We start from the raw sequence: 21,798 nt of genomic DNA, 5'->3' as shown, positions 1-21,798 counted from the left end.
GGGAGCAGCGCATTGGTGAAAAACAGATGTGCAGTTCGAAGCCGCCAGTCCACCTTTCACCGTGTGGGGGCAACCCAGCCTGCTTCTCAAAGACGGGCAGAAACCCCCCTGCAGGCCCTTATAGTGAGTGACCACATCAACGTCCAGGAGGGTTCCTGGGGGGACCCCATAACCTGCCTTCCATGACGCTCCCTCTCGGCGTGCAATGACTGAGTGCCACTTCTATGGAGTGCTCAATGTGCCTCCTGGTGGCCTCTATGCTCGTGTGCCATCGTATGTAATATGGCACAAGCGCAAAGGCAGAGGGATCCCTCATTTCTATGGGGCAACACCCCCTGGCACATAAGGGAACACCCGCTCGAGATCACGCAGTGCACATTTAGCAGGGGCACTATCGGTATGAAAGCATCTGCAGTTCCTTCTCTAATACCAAGGTGCCCCAGGGGCACATAAAGAGGATGGATATGCCTTTTTGGACCCACGGGGCACTTTCTGCAGCAAAGTCCTGGGTAGCTGGCTGTACAAGTCTGGGGGGCGTTACCCACATTGATTGCCTACACTGACATGTCAATCCTCACAAAGTTATTTTCCTAACCGTATGTTACTCTCAATGTGCAGTTTTTGCTATTTTTGCATTCTCTCTGTTGCATACCCAGCATTTATTGGATTCGTTGATTGTTTGTGAAATCCAAGCATACCGACATCAATACAAACTACAACACAATACAGTACATTTGTTACCCAAGACGCCATTGTTGTCTTTCCTTTTCCAGAGATGCCCATGAGGCAGGAGGATTGTATCTCGAAGCCAGCAACATTAGCAAGGTCCGGGTAACACTGCCAGCAAGGTGAAGGAATAACACAATGCCATCTACTAGCTAGAGGGTGTCAGGCTCTACTCTACAGCGTAGATGAAACCCAAACTGGTGGGACTGAAGGAGGCTGTGGATCCCTGTGCTCCTGAAGCTGACTAGCTACTGTTCGCTCAGGGATATTTCCAAAAAACCTGAATGCACGTGAAGGGAGGTCCTTGCAGGGCTCATCAGGGTGGACACTGCTTTTTTTTTTTTTTTTTTAGACAGTTTCTTCCAGTCTTCAAGGACGAGGGAAATTGTGTAATTTATTTATATAGCGCTTACTGCCCCTGATGAGGGGCTGAAGCGCTTTTCAGCGAGTAGCATGCTGCTTCGGAGAGCAAAAGTGGATTTGTGGTGGATTAGTATAGGGACATTTAAATTGCCATTGGGAGTAGTGGGGGAGTGGTAGACATGTGAGTCTGTTAGTGGGATGGATAGGATAGAAGATGGAGAGCGTTCATAGTAGTAAAGGGGGTTTGGGATGAGTCAGAGAGCCTGTTAGATGGATGAATAGGATAAGGATGGATAGAGGATGGAAAGCGTCCATAGTAGTAAAAGAGGTTTGGGGTCTCCTTAAGAGAGCCTGTTAGATGGATGAATAGGATAAGGATGGATAGAGGATGGAGAGCATTCATAGTAGTAAAAGAGGTTTGGGGTCTCCTTCAGAGAGCCTGTTAGATGGATGAATTGGAGAAGGATGGATAGAGGAGGGAAGAGTTTGGAAAGAGTTCTTTGGGAGTTCATAGTAGTAAAAGGTTTAGATTGATTCATAGTGGACGTGGAGGTATTTTGAAAGAGGAATAGGATGAGTCATGGAGTGGTGATTTGATGAGGTTTGGGGAGATTAGTTAACCTTTTTTTCTTCTCTGCAGTTGGAGGAAAATATATAAATATGTAGGTACATGACCATAAATAGGAGCCATACGTACATAGAGATTTTAACATGATACACTTATGGAAAAATCAACTTATATATTGTACTGGATAAAGTTCCATATGTGCGTGAATGGGTAAGTATTTACAAACTCAGGCTTTCTGTTTTTGCTGTAAATTATGTTTTTTGTATTATATACTTTTATGTAAGATATATTTAATATATAAGTAATGGCCTCAGGAGGTAAAGATTTTAGGAAAGTTTGTGAAATGAGGTCATCCCTATAGGACATTGCTTTTAGAGAGAGCCAGGGAATGTTTTATCTGCCAAGAGGGCTTTATTCTGGGTAGGTGAAGGGTAGCACCATAGGACGTGGAGTGGTTAATGTTGAGGCTGACTGTGGATTTTCTTAGGAAAATGTCACTAGCATCAACAGATGTCTGTATGGAATTAAGTGCATTTAGTTGGTGAAAGGAAATTGGAGCAATGCATTGACATCTTTAAATAATGCCTTTCACTTGTTGTAAGCTTGAGGGTGGCTTCTATTTATCAATCGGCCTTGTAGTTGCACTGTCTTTATGTCCCTGTTGCAATCTCTCTGTGGGCTTGTAACCACGCCCACCACATGCCCATCAGTTTTGTTGGTCCGTGGGCTTGTCTTAAAATCCGCTTGATTTCATTAGTGAAAGGCATGCATACGTCATGCCTTTTCTGGTGTTTAGCCCTCCTCGAGCACACCGGCCAACTACTGAAAACATCCGGGGCTCCATGTTTTCCGTATGGTTTCTGGACTACTTTTTCTCTTGATTTCGTAGGCAGCGCAATGCCACTGAGTGGTAGTGGAGTGCTTTGCATGACATCGACCCTGTTACATGGATAATTGCACTTTTGCCAGTTACATGGATAATTTGACTGCAAGCGAACCTGGTTCCTTTTGTGTGTCTGCTTTGCGCTAATGGCGGCCGTCGCTAGCTTATGTGAAACTGTTTTACTTTTCATTTTCAGTTTATGTGGCAAGAAAAGTCCTGTTAGGAGTTTACAACCCTAATAGCTCTAACTCGAGCAAACGTGAGACCCTTTGCATTGCAAATGCTTGTGTTTTTTGCCGATGCTGCATGCCCTTTTGAGACTGGCGAGGGTATCCAGGGATTGTGACTCGTACCAGTTCCTTCCAGGGTAGCGGATATTTCCTTTGTTAGCATTCAGTTCTGAGTGATCCAGGTGTTTATGGCAGGTGTTTCTCTAATGGAAAAGATCAAGGATGCCAGCCAAAGGTTTAAGCGCCAACCTGTTCCAAGGAGAGCAGAGCCCGAAGTCAGGGGGGTTAGCAGGAAGCAGTGAGGTCAGTGTTTGGATAAGAAAGGTCTGTTAATAAATACAGAGGGGGTGATTTATTCTCTTGCGTTTTATGGGGAACCGTGGGGTTCGGTGCCCTGACCCTCTCATTGCCCTAGCTCGGGTCTGTAAGTGCCTACCTAGCAGTATGGCCCACTAACAGCACAAAGAGCCTTTTGTTTTATACAATAATAAAGAAGCAAGGAGTGAAGCATTAAAATAAAGTTACAATGAAAATGTACATGTAGTAATCATCGCCGACGGACTGCGTTTGAACTGAGCAGGCAGGTTAGCGCCTCGACTACAAATTGTTCTACCTCGAAAACAGAAGAGGAAGCGTTTCCTTTCTTCTGCTGCTGAGAGTCAGTTTTATCTTAAGAGTATTCCTGGGCCTATCTGTGCTTTTTAACCAAACAGAGGGAGCGCAGCACTATATCAGTGGAAAGGTCAACACTGCCACCTAGCGACAAACGCTATTGTCGCAGGACCAGTAGCCTTATTCTTACGTACCAGTGACTTTTTCGGAAAAACACTGACAATTTATGTAACACGAAGGAGCATTATCGTTTTCAGATCACATACTTAGACCAAACACTACTTATGTCAACTTTTTACTCTTGTGACAGAGTTATATCACAATGGGTTAGATTTAAATTTGAATGTAGATAGGTTCAATGGAACAGTAACCACTCAAACAGAGAGTACATATATGCGGAGACCTCCGCTGCCTTCCGTGCCTGGCCAGCGAAAGTATTTATTTGCGGGTTTATACAGCTAAAACCTGCCCACGGGCGTTAAAGTTCATTACAACAGAACAAGTCGAGCAGTGGTCAAGAGCAAACATGTAGGTAAAATAACACAAAACCATTAAATCGACGAGGTCAAGGCCAATGTGCTTAGAGGCCTAAATTTACGAGTTTGTAACGCGACACAGGGCAGCAGGTCACCTCACTGTGTTACAGGGAAAGAGCAGGAATGCACTGTATCTATTGCAATATGGCGCATTCCTGTCCTTTTCCCATGCGCTGGCGCCCTTTTGGCAGCCTAGCGACAATGCCTTGTACCATGGTGCAAGGGTGTCTGCGTTGCATGCAGGATTATTTGAGCAGGAAGAGACACCTTCCTGCAAAAAAACAATCAATGGAGGCATTTTCCACTCACTCTGTGTGCTGCAGAATGCAGCATGCATAGAAAGAGGAAGTAAAAAAGGGGAATAAATATATTTTTCCTCATTACGCCTCCCCTGAGAAGGCGCATCTTTTTGGCGCATTCCCAGGTCTACCACTTTTGGTAAATCTGGGAACGTGTCAAAAGCCATGGAAGTTGCATGGGAACACCCGCGCAACACACTAGGAATGCCTTCCCAGGGCAGAGTCAGGCAACACTGCGATTTGCGCTGCGTTGAATTATTCCGGATTTATGCAGCCACTCAGGGACACACAAAGTAGCCTTGCAGAGGTTCATAAACCTCTATTTTAAGTTGCAATGAGGCTCATAAGTATACCCCAAAGTTTATAAGATCAAACACAGTTTTATCCAAAATTATGCCGTTCAAGAAGGATTCTGAGTTCCCTTTTAAAGGTGACTGGATGGGGTCAAGTAATGGGCGGCGGGAGGGTGTTCCAAATCTTTATTGCGCCGCCAGAAAAGGACTGGCACCTTTAGCATTCTTGCATGCTTGTGGGCGGCTCCAGAAAAAGGGCTTCTACATTTCTCAAACCATGCTGAGCACCAGAGATACTCTCCATTCCCATCTAGTAGGACGGACAACAGTCATGTAGGGCTTTGTGCATGATGCGAGCAGTTTTACTGTGCTCTGGCTTCAAAGGGAAGCCATTGAAGGTTCAGCAGGATGGAAGTGATGTGGACAAACATCATGTGGCAACATCACAACATAAAATGAAATGATAGATGGAGTGTTGAAACTTTTCAAACACTCACCCCCAGTCACAGATCTGAGTTAAGACTGATTTGCATATGGCTGGGTCCAAACTGGATTGGCATGGTGAGCAAAAGAACGATTGAGTAAACCCAGATCTGTGACTGGGGCTAAGTGTTTGAAAAGTTTCAGCACTCCTTCCATCATCTTTTGTGTTGCTAAAGTTGCCCTAAGTGGGAAGGGTATCCTCAGACATGGGCATTCTCTATAATGGCTGGATTAGCCTCCACGACAGAGAAGGATCCAATCCAGTTGTGGACAGGAAGGGTTGGATTCCCTTGGAAAGAGACATTAGAATTCAGCTTTGGCTGGGCTGACTTTCAGAGGGTAGGTTGAGATACATTTTTGAATTCTTACCAGGGACCTGGAAAGGAGAATGTTGTCAGCCGATGAGGTCTTCAGCTAAATTGGAGCATCACCCTCATACAGGTGGTGGATAAAACCCAGAACATCCGAGAATCTTACCTAGAGATTCTAATAAAGGTTGGACATTGTCTGCGAGAGGATCAAGCCTTATGGAACTCCTTCTTGTAAACTGACATTATTGGAGAAGGAGCTCCTGGTTTTCACTACTCATTAATGGTTAATCAAATAGGAGAAGAACCAGTCAAGGGCTATTTGACCTCTCAATGTGTTGATCAGGATGTGACGGTTGAATGAATCAAAAGCAGCCAAAAGATCAAAGGGAGGATGCAGACAGAAGTGTCTGAAGCAGAGAATGCAGAGACATTTGTGGACAGTTCCCAAGAGGGCTGTTTCTGTGCTGTAACCATGTCGGAACAACACTGGAAGATGCTGCCCATTAACTTGCCAGCAACTAGACTGTGAGCGTGGCAAAAGAGATACCGGTCAATTGACTTCACTTTGCTGTCAAAGAAATCCACACATTCTTCACAGAGCGTTTCTAGAGTTTGAAGGGGGTCTTAGCTGTAATGTGTGATTGCCTAATAACTTTCAAGAGGAGTCCAGGTCTAGTCTTGGAGGCAACCAGGAAGGATTCAATGTGAGAAGGCATGACTATAAAAATAAGTGCTTTGAACATTCTTCATGAGCCTTTAGTCTTAGCAGTCTTGAAGAAGTAGGCAATGGCCTCCATTTTTCACCAGCGTTTTAAGTCTTCCCTCACATCGGTTTTGGTGTACTAGGGAATGGGAGATTTAGGTCTGCCCAACTTGCTGTTCAGAAATGCAAATTATTCAATCAGAGCTTTCATGCACATTTTATACTCATCCAGAGCGGCACCAATGTTTTCATGAGGTTCTACCTACGAAGGTAAGATTTGATTGAGCCTGGTTAGCAAAGGCGTAGATATAAATGTTTTTGGTATTACTGAACCATAGTTTGTTTTCTTCTGGTAGTAAAGTAAAGGAAACTGTTAAGTGGATGTGAAAGTGATTGGACCAATTCACTGGGATGTGGTCCTTCTTAGCTGTCAAGAAATTGCCTTTAGATCTGATCAGGTTCAGGATTCAGCCTTTACAGTGCATGGATTTCTGGCAGCGCTGAAGATGGTTACTGTCTCGGAGAAATGAGAAGGTGTTCACAGATTTGATGTTCTCTTCGTCCTAGTGCAGACTGAAATCCCCAAGAAGATGGTATTCACAGAAGTGAGTAAATGAGATGTGATAAACTCCATTCATTCTTCGATGAAGGTGATCTTTTCGCCTGGAAGGTGGTACATAGCATTTAACCTTAGACTAGTAGTGTTGTGGAATTAGATTGCAATTGGCAGGCCCTGGAAGGAATGGAAAGGAATAGCGGGAAGAGGTCTGCATCTTAGACAGCCTTTATGGATAACTGCTACACCCCACCCAATCTATCTTCATGATCGCACCATGGAACGGAGTAGTGAGAGGGAAGAAGAAAGTCTAAAATATCGGTTGATGAGCCATTAAGCAAAGCTTCTGTAAGACTCATGACATCAGGTTGAAGCTCAAGATCATATCTACACCCTTCAGGCAGCTTTGACTGCAGAGTGCAGCTAGGGTTAATGAGGCTCACAGGTTCCATTTTGGCTATGGGAAATGAACCGAGAGGTCTATAGTTTGTGAAGACAGTAATGGGGAAATTGCCTTGAGCATGGCTGGCATCAGCTTATGAACAGAGTTGGAGTCTTTGACACTCTCAGTTAGATCTGTGAGGTCAACATCTTCATGGGTGGAGATTGCTCACTTGAGTCCAGGGCAGCATGTTCTTCTGGAAATACTGTTTATCAAAGATTACTCTTCCAAGTAGGATACTAGGTAGGCTCTAGGTAGCAATAGTCGCTTGAAAGTGAACAGGTCAACGGAGACCGTGCTTGAGATAAGACATCAATTTTATCTGTTGGATGGACTAACAAGAAGAGAAGGGCAGGGGGGCATGTATGACTTGGGGTGGGGGGGGTTGAGTTGTCTTTCCAGATTGGAGCTGTATTTAGGTGTATGATTCGCAGAAACTGATGACTGGTACACGGAGTCAGCGAAAAATTTGGGATCCGAATGAAGGCTTGCAGATCAAGAAGGAGTGGGATGCTTCCCATGTAAACTGGATGGAGGGGGATAGTGGAAGAAAGAATAAAAGCAAAGGAGAGTTGGCTGCAGCCATGTTTGGGGGGAGGGGGAAATGAAAATTGTCTAGCTGATGCAGGGTGAGTGGATATGCAGAGATGTGGGAAGGAACAAGGAGACCGTGTACTCTGGGTGGTGGCAAAGAGACCAAGAACTATTAGATGCTTTGTGACCAGAAGGTGAGGAGCAGCAGGCAAGTGGGTTTTTAGAGAGAAGGAAAGAGGGATGTGTCGATGTAGAGGACGCGGGAAGGAGAGCAAGCATAGATGGCCAGTGCTGGGGTCTGACTGAATGGGGAGGACGTGTTGAACAATTAAGGCACTGAAGCCCCGAATAACGAAGGATGGTGGTAAAGTTTGTGTGGTGGGAGAGGAATGGAACCTAGGGGGGTGTTTTGTCCAGTGGGAGATGGCTCTGTGAGGAGTACGCGCAGAACTGGTAGGGCTCACAGGCAGGTGAGCAGTGTGAGCAGACTGAGTGATGTGGGGTGGTGACTAACGCAGAGAGGGATGGGTAGGGTTAGTTCTGTGATGGGTATGAGCAGTAACAGTGGGACTTGGGGGCTGGCAGATAGTCTTGGAGGACAGCGACAGTAGCGACTTTGCATAGGGAGTGAAAAAGAAGTATGAGTTACAATCATTGGCTTGAAACATGATTTTACTGCTAAAAATAAAGAAGTGAAGGTAGCCACTGAAAATAGTAGAGGGTGTACATTTAAGCTTAAATCTGAAGGGGATCCAGCTGCTGAGAAATTGTTGAAGTTCTTCTGTAGAGTGTTTACCCATAATTTGGTGCTGCAACGCAAAAAGGAGGAGACCAGTTGTAAGAATGCCCTTCTAAGTGCAGAAGTATTGCGAATTCTGTCATAAATTTGTGTTTAAAAATTTTCATCAAATATTTTGAGAGTGTTGGATGGTAGGGTGAAATAGTTGGTTTCTGATTTAGAATAATGTTCTGAGAAAGAGATAAGATCTGAGTCGGCCACCTTTAGGAAAGGGGAAGCATCTTAATCAGTTTATCATTAGGAGTTACTTGAAAGACTGACTTACCATGCCCAGGATGGTGATGGATACTTGCAGAAGTCATCTAAACCGTTACAGGTGAGATCATGGGAGTGGCTCCACTGGGACAGAGAGGATGATACATGGAATTGGAGTGATCATAAACAACAGCTGGACATGGAGAGGGATGTCAGCAACAACCATAGAGACCAGACAGCAAACAATCCTTTTTCTTACCAACACTATATAGCCCTTATTTTCAGAGGGCCTACGAGGCACTTAAATCAAGGGGATCGGTAAGAGGGCAGTCTCAGATAGTGTTAAATTATTAGACCTTGTAACGAAGCAAACATTTGCCATCTGGACACCTTCTCCTTGCTTTTGAAATCATATAACACCAAATATGTCCAATGGTCACCAGTTGTCTCAATGAGAAATAAAGTACTGGGACTGGTTGTTTCCATGACCACGGCAGGAAGCAAGGGCAGGGGAGATACAAGAGGCAGTGAGCCTTGAAACTCTGAAAAAAGCAGCCACCTTCCTTGTATGTTCACAGAGGAAGCCTCAGAGAATTGAGCCCAGCAGGAGCCAGTAACATGAGGGCTCTTCATAGATTGCCACACGAGCTTCAAAGAGAGGCCTCCAGTTTATGAGACATTTTCATATAACCCCATTCAGAAGAAAAGTAAAATAGAGGTGGAATTTACTTATTTGCAGCATTAACATTTGGCTGCAAACATTTTGTATTGCAATGATGAAGATAAAAAGGTGAATACGTATTGAGTGTTTAACATATTTTAGACAAAATTGCAGTTGCTGTATAAGTTGGCTGCACCAGTTTTGTGAATGTAATTGGCATAAAAATACACATAACTAATGCTACCACATATCTAGTTCATGGAACATACAGACATGAAATGTACATGTTTACAGCCGAACAGGGGATAAATGTTAATGGGAGCAACTGCACTAGCAAAGGAACAGGTCTCCATTTATCAGTACAGTGCAATGGACAAATCATGTATAGGCCATGAAAGCTTACAGAGCATATGAACACTCACTTGGCTCTGTTAACCACATTACAGTAAAACGAACATAATAAATTCACAGCTTTGCAGAGTCCATGTTACAATCTCTTTACAGAGAAAATGAACCTGAATTATGTGCCCTAGCTAAGTGTCTTTACGTATAATTTCTGGTGGATACTCTACCAAACCACAGATTCTTCACCTTATGAAGATTCCCCCAGGCATCAGACTGGATCCAGAAACTCAATATGAGTATTCCTGCACGCCGGGAGGTGGCGACGTGCCGCTCTGCACCAACGCTGTTCTGCTCTGGAAGTAACAAGCTAAGCCACATAAGCGCCACTCAGCGATGGTGACATCAGCTGCTTTTGAAGGACTGTTGCACCCTCAGACGAAGAGGCTGTCAGCAAATTGTCTTACCCAGTGTGCAGATCTTGAGATTGGAAAATAAGTCCATTCCAGAGAACAGAGAGGTGGGGGAGGCAGGGGAGGTAGGTGTGCGAAATCTTCAGTTTGATAGAGTACCCAGCTGATAGTTACCAAATGTGAGTAACTTTTTTCTTCTTGTGGATAGTTTTAACCACAGATGCCTCACCTTATGAACAGATATCAGAGCAGTATCTTCCCAGGTGGTGGGTCTGTGGGATGGCTCAGATCAAAACATCCTGCAGGACCTAATGGGCAAAGCACAGATCCAGATGCACTTGACTGTCAAAGCAATAGTGCTTTGTGAAAGCAAGCACTGATGCGCATATAGCAGACTGACAGATATCAAGGGTAGGCACTATGCAGGCTGGCGCAGTTATAGCAGCCTGAATGCAATGAGCCCTTAATCCTTCAAGTGAATGATTCTTACCTAGCAGGTAGAAGATTTTTATGCTGCGGACAACCCACCAAGAGTAGGTTCTTTTATGTACTCTCTTTCCCTTCTTTGCTTCCGAAAAAGTCCACAAACAGTTGATCATCCGCCTGATAGTCCCTGGTACGATCAAAACAGAAACTGAGAGCTCTCTTGGGGTCCAAACGATTAAGACTCTGTTTTTTTTGAGGGGTGAAATGGGGGTAAACCGTTTTCATTGTCAAAAGACATAGTGGACAACTGTGGATTAGCTCAAATGGCGGGTGGGGGGGGCAAGTCCCACTGCGGCATCACAATGTGCTTCAGTGGAAACATAAGCGGTAAACTTTAAAAAAAAAATAAAACTCAACACAACAGGTGTTTTAAGCAAAGAAGGCTGATCCATCAACCTTAAAAACACCAATGGAGCCAGCTAATAACCTTTAACAGTGCCCAACAAATAACACCACTTCATAGAGCTTAGGTGGGTCCATCTGATGGGTGCCACACCTACCCAGATATATTGATTGTGGATGGGTGCCTGGCTGATAGATTAACATCAACAATTTTGGGAGGAAGATTGAAAGAGAATAGCTGCCACCGCTCAATCTCATGCATGGAGGTGCAGGTGGAGGGCCGTCTACTGTTGCTGCAACTGTTGCCCTCCCGAAGCATCAGCTTTATCCAAGGACAGATGCTCATACCCAAACATTATTGATATCACACTGTCCTGGCCTAATCCGGAGCCACCAGGATAAATTGGGCTAGTTCAGTCAATCTTCTTCAGAACTCAAGCTAAGAGGAGAAAAGGCAGGAAGGTGTACAGGCGCCCCAAGCTCCACTCTAAAAAAAAAATTCTCTCAGAGAGAGTCTTCATGGGAACTTTAGTGCATAAAAATCCTGACATTGTGTGTTCTCAGAAGCGGCAATAATAAAGTGTGCAGAGTCTTAAAACCGGCAATAAAATCAAGCCAGGTTACTCCTCAAATGCCTTCTGGGGTTTAACTGCTATTTGTGAAATGCTAGGCATCAGCAACTAAGTTTGTCTGTCCTGGTATTCAGAGATCTGCCAGGTCATTCATGACCAGGGAAATGCCCTGGGGAGTCAGCCACTTCCAGAGGTTCAGAGCTTCCAGGAACCAAACCCAAGACCCTATTTCCCCTCTGCTAGTTGCAGTACCTCATGGTGGTAGTGTTGTCTGCGAGAACCTGTATTAGCATCCCTTTGATGTATGGTAGAAAGGCCTTCAACAGCAAGATGATCACCCGCAACTCCAGCCAACTGATGTGGAGGGAGGTTTCCGACAGAGACCAGAGACCTTTGATGTCCACCTGCTCAGATGGTGTCAGTAGCCAGGTAGTGATGCATTTGTCACCTGTGAATAGGGTAAGGAGAGTGCAGTTGCGGAGTAGCAGCCACAACAGTAGATCTTTTGCAGTCTCCTTGGAAACCTGAATGCAATCTGATAGGTTCCACATGTGCAGTGCCCACTGGGAATTCACGTCCCTCTACAGAGTCTGCATTTGCCACGTGGCATGGTTGACTAGCAGGATGTAGGTGGCCAGTAGTCCCAGCAGCCTCAATGCCATCCTCAGTAATATCCAGGACAGAGGCTGAAACACCAGGTTCAAAGCCTGAATGTCCTGGGCTCTCCGCTCGGGGGAAGGCCCAAAACGTACCGTATCCAGGATGTTCTTGATGAACAGGTGTGACCTGTGCATGTTGATAGTAAACCCTAATAATGTAAGGAGGTTCACCATCATCTAGAGGTGGTCTTTGACTGCCTGGGGCAAGACAATCTTAAACAGCCAGTTGCTGAGGTGCGTGAAGACTGATACACACAACCTCTGATGGTGTGCTGCAACCACAACTATCACTTTTTTTGAACACCAAAGGGGCCCTGATCAGGCCAACAGGAAGTACCTCAAACTGAAAAGTCTCCTGGCACACTGTGAACAGCAGTTAATGCCTGTGAGACTGGAGGGGGACTGAGCTGCACTTTGTCCCAGATGCTCTAAGCATTGTCCCTAGAAGCCATGGCATTGGCCAACGCAATGGCTGAAAAAGTTGGTGTGCCTGCGGCGGGGCTTGGCGCTGGGGATTTCAGGAAACCTGTAACCATGAAAGGGGCGAAACTGATGAGGATGCTGCCTGGCAAGGGCAGACAACCCCAAGGAACAAGCTGTGGCATGAGTTTCTTTAAAGTGTTCCAGGGCAGAGTCTGCTTTCTCACTAAGGATGTGCAAGTCATCAAAGGGTATGAATGATACCTGTACATCCCCAGAGATGCCCGTAGACCTTATCCAGGCGTGGAACTGAAGCACTACAATCGTGCCTATTGCAAAGCCCAAGTAATCAGTTGTGTTGAGGCCAGACTGGATAATACATTTTCCTGCACTCTGGCCATCCTGTATGGTTAGGACTAAATGTCCCCTTAAGTCCTTCTGAACAGCAAGTTGGATTTTACCAGCCATGTCCCATACAGCATACAGCTGCCACTGGCTGAGCATAAAACAAAGCTAGCAGAAGAGCGCATGAGCTTGCCAAAGGTCATGATGTGTTTGGGCTCGTGGTCAGGGGTTGTCATAGGAAAGGCTCTAGGGTTCACTTTGCTGATGGAGGCCTGGACCACCAGACTCTCCAGCGTTACATGAAGGGTTAGGAAGTCAGGATCACCCGTTGCCGGTCAATGGCAGTGAGCTACCTGCCCATAGACTGGGAGCCCAGAGCAAGGCATTGTCCAAGTCCCCAAGATAGTTCATTGAGGCTTCGTTATGTGGCAGAAAAGGTTCAGCAGGCATCTGACCTGGCTGAAGAACATCAGTTAGAACGTTAGATTTGACCTCCATTGTAGGTAGCTGTAGGTCAAGGACCTCCAGAGCCCATCACATAACCATGGCAAAAGAAGCACTTTTCTCTGTGGCAGGACCAGGGAATAGAGAGAAATCCAGGGCCTGGGGAGGTGGCCAGACCACTGGCATGCTATATTTAGGCACACCAATTATCATCACATTGTGGGCTGAAGCTGTGTCTCTTATCATAGTCGTTATTGTCAGAATCGGAGCCAAAAATCTGAAATAAAACACAAGCTACGCCGCATAGGCAATGTATCGTAATCAGAAGAGTTGGCTATTGGTGGGATGAGAACGTGGCCTCTGCTGAGGTTGGTCGAGACAATGTTGGCTGGAGTCAGAAAACCACAAAAGGCAGAGAATCCTAATCTGGTGTCAGTGACGTTGGTACTGGCGTCAATGCTAAAGGAACAGGCACAGAGTGTGGCACCAGAACCAAAGTCCGCACTGAAGCTGGTGTGGAATGCAAAGCGAGATAAAGAGATACAGGTGGTGCTAAAGGCCCACTACTGGGACCCAGACTGAGTCCTCTGCAGATCCTAGGGGCCAGAAGGCGCACCGGAAGACGCCAAATGCATGCCAAATATGCGCAGCATGGCCTCCTTAAAGTCCTCTATTTGCTGAGACATTGGCAATGTAAATTCAGGTTGCACTGGGTCTAAACTCTGAATCAGCTCTTTAGTAGTCTGGGAGTGAGGCCAAGAGGCACGCTGACACCCTTGCATCCCTGCTAAAGTTCAAGATTGGCAGGAAGGGGGTGATTCCCATGTTGACTTTTTGAGCTTCTTCTTCGATTTAACTGAAAACCTCAACCACAACAAGGACCTGCTGCCGAGACAGGACCATCCTTTTGACTTGGATCATTCATAGGGCAGAGTATACCAATGTTTGGTAAAGTAGTGTTTTGCCTCATAGACCTGTAAGGCCTTCACGTTCATCTGGATGTCATTCTCTAACTCCAAGCTCCACAGGCGTAACTTAGGAGGGGTCTATCACAGACATTTGTGTGTTACAGTCCTTTTAAGTGGAGCTCCAGATCCCCATCCAAAGGCATTGAAAGAAAGGAATTTACATCTGTGTCACATGCAATTACATGAGGCCTGCTCGTCACTTCCAGAGGGGAACGACGTTGGTGCAGAGACGCATGATACCACCTACCAGCTTGAAGGAGTACTGCTTTGAGTCTCCGGATCCAGTCTGACGCCTGAAGAAATAATTATACATTTAGAAATATCAGAAATATGCTAATTATTACCACTTTTAAGGGAGGCTTCATCACAAACAAGTCATGGCCCCCTCACACTCAATATCAGTACTATATGGCCTGTTGCACTTGGTGGTACTCCATATATACTGGGGGTATATTTATGGGGCGGTCGCACAGCGCACCAAGTCCCCTTGCTGCTCTGTGCTGCATCATAGGGAAAGGGCAGGAATGCGCCATATTTATCCCAGTGAAGTGTATTCCTGTCCTTTCACCAGGGCTGGCAAACAATGGGCCTCCTAGTTCCAACACAGACACCTTTGCAGCATGGTGCAAAGGTGCCTCTGTTGCATGGAGGATTGTTTTTGTGCAGGAAGGGACACCTTCCCCTGAGGCATATTGATGTATCTATGTGTACCGCAGAATGCAGCACACATAGAAAGAGGAAGTAAAAAGGAGAAATAAATATATTTCTTCTTGTTACTCCTTACCTGGGGCGGAGTAGGATTTGATGCATTCCCAGGCTTATCAATTCTGGTAAACCTGGGAATATGTCAAAATCCATGGGAGTTGCGTGGAAATACCCATGCAACACCCATGGAACACCTTCCAATGGCAGAGTAAGGCAACGTAGAGATTTGCACTGCGGTGCATTACTTGAGATTTATGAAGCCACTGAGGGCCACATAAGGTGGCCTTGGGTGGCTTCATAAATCTCATTTTCGAGTTGCGTCGCTCTAGCACCACGTTGTGTGGTGCAAGGATGATACAACGGGGCTTGTAAATATGCCCCTGGGTGCGAATGGATTATATACATTGCCAATGAAGCTGGAAAACTTTGCCCTTCTGAAGGCAAGCAATGTATGTCAACACTGCTTGATGTTTGCCCAATGAAAACTTTAATATGCTAAATCATCAAAAGTGGCAGGCTGGAAATCATTACGGTGCAGGTGGTGGTGGATCCTGCTAAGTGAAGGCAGTAGTATGGGTCGACCTTGTAGGAGGCTGGGGTGTGTGGTTCTGAGTTTTACCTGGGCTGTGGCAAACTTTGGGCCGAGGATGGGGAAGTGCGGTTGGTTGTCAGGCAGTACCTTTCTGCCTATTGACTTCAATGGCCCTGGGTGACACTAGAAATAGTTTCCCACTATCTTGAAGGCCCTCTCGAGTTGCCAGTTAATTTTATTATAAACTTCACAAACTTTATATTTCCAAAGTTTAAATAAAGATTATATGAAGTTGGGAGTAGACAAAGTTCACCCACTTTCCATGCCCCTGTTTGAGATTTAATGATATAATTAAAACAAATACGTAGAAAATATCTGATTCTAATAGGAATACATTTGGAGCAAAATAACAAGGAAAGTTCAGAAATGCCTGCAAACATTTGCAGTGTTCTTCATGCTTCCTAACACTCTTTGAGCCAAGGAAGGCTCAGTGCCAGATTCCCTGTCTTCCCTGTTGGTCACCAGCACTCTCCTCCAGTACTAAACCCCAATTTCCTCTCCAGTTACATCCTTCCCTCCCAGTAACACTCCAATACTGAGGCTTAGAACCAGAATATCATAGAAAAAATACTGTAGCAAAAACATCGACAACCAAAATATCCTGAAGCCTTCCTCTCATCTTCTGTCTTTTAAGAGTCTACTCGCCCCTGAATATTCTTGTATCCTCCCTCCCCTCTCACACGCCCCATTGTTTAAGCTGCTTCATTAATACACAGTCAAGAAACAAGAAGTGACTACACAGCTTCAATTTGATATCAGACCCCAAACCAGTCCTATTCTTCTTTACCAAAACATGGCTTTAAGACAACACTTCACCAGAAGCAGAAGAGGCAATTCCACTGAAGACATCTGGACCAATGGCAAACATCTGTCAGTCCACAGTACACCAATCATGTATATTTGTAGTGATTTACAGACCACCAAACAAAGGAATGTACACAGATCCCCTCCTGAATGCCATTACAGTTAATTCCTTAAACCATCCAAGCTTCTGGGTGACCATAATATTTCCCTCCCAGAGAAAAGAACCATTAAGACAAACAAAGAACATTTTTACTTCTCTCAGCTAGTCACTGGGCCTACCTAATCTAGTCACTGGACCTTTCCACCCAGCCATACCCTCGATAAACCCTGCACCCTTCGCCCTGCATGAACATACTGTGGTCACAGAGAACCAACCAACCTTCTGAAGGGATCACCATCTCATCCCACTCACTATCCAGCTTTTCACAAGGCCAAACTGCTACTACAGTGACCTTAACCATTCAGATACACTGGAACAAACTCCACCTCTCTAAAATCTGATTGTAATGTCTTGGTGATCTAATCGCCCAGCCCAATAACAGAAGTCAACCACTTGCACAAACAGCTTCCCAACGCCTTTTACTAACTCATCTATCTCAAAACAGCCATGCACCTTAAGCAAAAGCATAAGACGCAGTGTTGGATGAAGGAATAAAGAAGAGTAAATTAGAAATCACTGCCAAAGTAACAAATCCAGAAATGTGCATAATAAAAGCCCTCTCCAGAACATATATACCTCAACATGTTCTGCATATCCAACCTCACAGGGGAAAAACATTACACTACTCAAGCTGGATCGCATGTCCCAAGTACCATACCAAGGAACCTTACGCAATCCGCATAGTGCGTTGGAACCAAAAATGCACCACTAAAGTTCCAAGATTTCTATAGCACCTTGAGCCAAAGAAGAAAACAACTGTCATAACCATAACTGCTCAAACATGCTTCACTGAAGCAACTTGCATCTTCCAAATTCCATGATCTGATCAAGGATAATTGACCTGTAGGTTCACCATCAGATCCTTGCCTGACACACACATCCAAGAAAAGATTTTGATCTACAGCTGCAACAAAAACATCAATGATTATCAGCAACAACTCACTAACAGCAGGCACCTTCCCCTCACTCCTCAATATATTCTACATTCAACCATAAACCAAAAAGACCAGTCTAGAACAACCCAACTCCACACCAATTCTGGACGCCTGTTACATAAAAAACACTCAAAAGAGTAGCATTTATTAGGAGGTGTAGCTTACTTTAAGATCAACAAACTAGGTTCTCCCCTGGGAGAGGCATATAATCAGTTCAGTTCTTCAGCCTACAATGTAAAGACAACCATGGACAGGAATCATTCTGCTGCATTTCTACACCACCTATCTGCTGCATATGACACAGTCTTCCACCACTGCCTACAAGAGATATCATAGGAATATAGGATTAAGGGAAGCATCCGTGGCTGGATCTCTTCCTACATCTCCAACAGATCAAGCATCAGCTCGCTGCTCCGATTCATATAATTCCTTCTCAGGAATGAGGCACTCATACCTCAAGGGAGAATCACTCTGTGGCTCCTCTTCAAACCTACCTCATTCCACTGCTGGAACTCTTCAGATCCTTCACCTTAACATGCAACAACAAGTCTGAATACACAACATCCTAAAATCGGAAAGTTTAAGGGAAATTCAGAGCTCAGGATTAGACCAATGCCTCTACCACTGAGCAATGAATACTGAGTAATTACCTAGAGTTCTTGATGTGCTGCGTTTGGAACAACTAACACTGGACAGACATAGTCCCAGGCCCTTGGTGTGCTACAACAACACTGACAGAAGTGAGAAACCTCAGATTGATCTTGCACTCTAAGCCAGTCCTGGCTTCAAATGGACTCTAACTCTAGGTGATGTTCTGCTGTGATGATGCAAAGAATCAAGAATGCTGAGGGAAAGACAACTTCCACATACCCATCCATGTGAAACACATCACTGACCCTATACTCTCTTTACTGTCCGGACCTCTGGCGCCATTGGCTAAGCATTCAGACATTAATGCTGACATTTAGTTGTGCCTTTGGAAAACTAGCTCTGAAAAGCAAGCCCTTTTTAAATTGAAAGTTTTTTGACAATATGACAGTTACTTTTAAGTAGGACTGGTGACTATGTGTAATAACAGAGTACTTTAAAACGTAGGTAGTTAACATCATAGGAAGCAATGGAAGATAGCATAAGTAACATCAATTAGTAGGAATAATAAAAAATATTACTCACTGACTGTCACTTTGTCCCTCTCTCCAAGCATGATATTGTTAGGAGTCAAGTCTCGGTGGACAATTCTTTTCTCCTTGTGCAAATAACGCAGAGCTAAACACAACTGTGTAAAAGAAAAATCAGACAATATTAATACCATCTGGCCATTCTTCAAGGAACTCAAATGTGAAGACCATAACTAGTGAAATAAAGGTATTCTTGTGAATTTACTTGCTAAAACAAGAATCGTCTAGACGATACTATAATAAAGTGGCTACTATTGGTGTGTGAACCACTGTCGTGGGTTCCTTTGGGTACCCTCTTTTTAACTCTAGGCCCATAGCCTGTGCACTTTTACATACAAACACATTTTATTCATTTATTCATTTTATTATATTTTAGCACAGCTTGCTTTTTAGCTTGATTGTTTTTATATTTTAATCAGCTGTCTTTCTGAGAAGGCATAGTTGTTCATGTTAACATTTATCAGTCCTTTGCACCCATTTCACTCTGTGCCCTGCTCAAGGCTGTCATGTTCTGTACATGATAGATGACCCAGTGTCGTCGCTTCAGTAGTTGCGGAGTCAAGCCTTCACCATAGACATATCATGTCAGGCCTGTTCTTAGAACACAACATGTTTTGTTATATAAACACTGCATAGGCCTAAGGAGGGTAGAGGGCATTTCAGCCATGGCTGTTTTGGGGTCTACACCACTTCGACATCTTCGATGATCCTGGCCTTGTCTTTCCAGCCAACCAGGAGGATTGCCAGCAGACAACAGCAGACCTTTGCCCACCTTTCAGGTAAGGGGTTGGGGCTCCTTCCATAGACTGGGAAAGGCAGAAGGGTTAACACCACTATGCTCTCATGTTTAGACATTAGGGTGCAGGTAGGAATTCCTAGATCTTATGATTAGATCAGGATGGTGGGACTGTTTATATTTTTTACTCTAATGGTCACAATCATCACTGTATTTTGTTTCATCTGCCTAACAATTACAGCTCATGTTTTTTTATCATCAGATGCAATTGCTTCAATAAATACATTGAAACCTATCCTGCATCTCTTTGTCTGCCTTATCATGTGTGAGCCTTTGTGTAACCGAGAGTAAGGGGTATGATTTGTCCACCACGGTGTCCCTGAGTAGTCAGAGTGTCATGTTTCTAGGCTGCTACAAATCACCTTTACTTTTTAGGTTTGGGTGAGGTGCTGCTAGCTAACCGACAAAATCAGGCCAACAGCTTCCAGTTAGTGTGGGACTGACTCAGTCACTCACACTCATGGTGCTGCCGCCCTCAACTTAGCAGTCTTACCCCCAAGGTAAGAGTCCTATGACACCATGTGCAATGTATTTTGTCAAACGAGGCAATGTTCTTTCACAGTTCTTGCAAAAGATGGTGATCAATGTGAATAAGGGTGTCATTATCAGGGAGACCAGATCCTCGGGGCCTGCGTATGCTCCCAACATGTCCACCACTAGACAGCTCCAAAACTCTGATAGAAATATCACATAGCCTGAGAGGGTCCAAGTGGGGGAAAAGGAGATTAGGAAGGGAACAGCTGGGATGGAGACCTGTAGGAAGCAAAAGGTTAAACAACACAATATCAAGATATTATCACATTGGTTTTCACTAGACTATGATTCTAAGCGTTGTCATACTGGAACCATGAATAACTTAAGAAATGACTATAACTAGACCTCAAGAAGTCTGAGTACCTGGAAAGGAATCAAGAATGGTTAATACAATGTTTCATATGAACTTTTCATGAATTGTTACATACTGTCTAGGAAAATAAGAACCTTCTAGAATAATTTTTCAGAACAAACATTGCATCTTTACATGAGGACAAAAGGTAATCTGGAACATTCCCGGGAAAACAATAGGAATTGTACTAAGGACTTAATATACACAAAGAATGTAACATCTTGAATTAAACAACTTTGCAGAAAATTCAAAGGCCCTGGATAATTGTGTGCACTTCCGGAAACACTACATATCAAAGTTTTAATTGCCATGAAATGATCACGCACACTGTAAGCGATCTGAACACCAAGGTTTAAATGCGGGAAATGAATCGCGCACACTGCCGATTCCAACAAGTATATGCAAATGCCATGAAATGGTCGCGCACACTGTAAGCGATCTGAACACCAAGGTTTTAATGCGGGAAATGAATTGCGCACACTGCCGATCCCAACAAGAATATGCAAATGCCATGAAATGATCGCGCACTCTGTAAGCGATATGAACATCAAGGTTTAAATGCGGGAATGAATCGCGCACACTGCCGATTCCAACAAGAATATGCACATGCCATGAAATGATCGCGCACACTGTAAGCGATCTGAACATCAAGGTTTAAATGCGGGAATGAATCGCGCACACTGCCGATTCCAACAAGAATATGCACATGCCATGAAATGATCGCGCACACTGTAAGCGATCTGAACACCAAGGTTTACATGCGGTAAATGAATCGCGCACACTGCCGATTCAAACAAGAATATGCAAATGCCATGAAATGATCGCGCAAGCCTTTGCCGATCTGAATACCAAGATCTGCATCAGAGCAATGATTTGCGTACTCTGAAAGTTTCATGAGTAGGCCCCAAAACTCAAGAGTCTCTTAGAACGGGGTCGGGGGCCCAGCCCGACCTCCGTCTCACCACCCTGCTCAAGGATCACCAAAAGAATGCGGGGGCAGGCCTGGAACGTCAAGGTAGGCCTCCAGAACAGGAGCTCAGGAGAATGCTGCTGCTCTGCACTGGGACCTCTGAATAGTGAGCACATGGAGCTGGGCTGGCTCCCTTATATAGAGTCTGGCCCAGCCCACAACCACACCCAGTCATGCTGCAGAGAAAGCTTCTGGAAGGTCCTAGAAAGGGACCACACCCTAACACACTCAGTAAGTCTGCAGCAGTACCTTGCCAAAGAACAGTTATTGCAAACATCATTAATAGTATTTTTCAAGGTTAAAGTCTGCAATGCAAAAGGTTAACAAACTGTATATAAACACAATGCATGAATTATGCTCTTTTATAAAGGCTGGGTTTTTGCATTTTAGTCGCCCGTAGAGCGCGCACTGCCCTGATGTTGACAGTCATCAACCATATCATCTTCCACACATCGACCGGACACCTCCACTCAGCCACCCTCCTGCTTGCCCATGTCCCCTGCATCTGAAGAGCCACAGGTTGCACCTTTTCCTACCTGTCTCTTAATGCCAAAAAAGACCTCCCCTTACACATCAGAGCCTCCAAT

At 44.7% G+C, this 21,798-nt stretch overlaps 1 protein-coding gene across 1 annotated transcript in view; it reads right to left on the bottom strand.

Annotated features, from left to right (window-relative positions):
- Positions 1-21,798, bottom strand: part of NEK10 (NIMA related kinase 10) — a 681,202-nt gene that overhangs the window by 419,648 nt on the left and 239,756 nt on the right. Inside the window, exon 22 of the mRNA XM_069212020.1 lies at positions 18,555-18,657. Coding sequence (XP_069068121.1) covers positions 18,555-18,657 — 103 coding nt within the window. The remainder of the gene's footprint in view (positions 1-18,554; positions 18,658-21,798) is intronic.

This window comes from Pleurodeles waltl, chromosome 10 (assembly GCF_031143425.1).
Source record: "Pleurodeles waltl isolate 20211129_DDA chromosome 10, aPleWal1.hap1.20221129, whole genome shotgun sequence".
NCBI lineage: Eukaryota > Metazoa > Chordata > Amphibia > Caudata > Salamandridae > Pleurodeles > Pleurodeles waltl.
The sequence above is the reverse complement of the archived record's forward strand: the minus strand, read 5'-3'. Positions and strand labels throughout refer to the sequence as shown.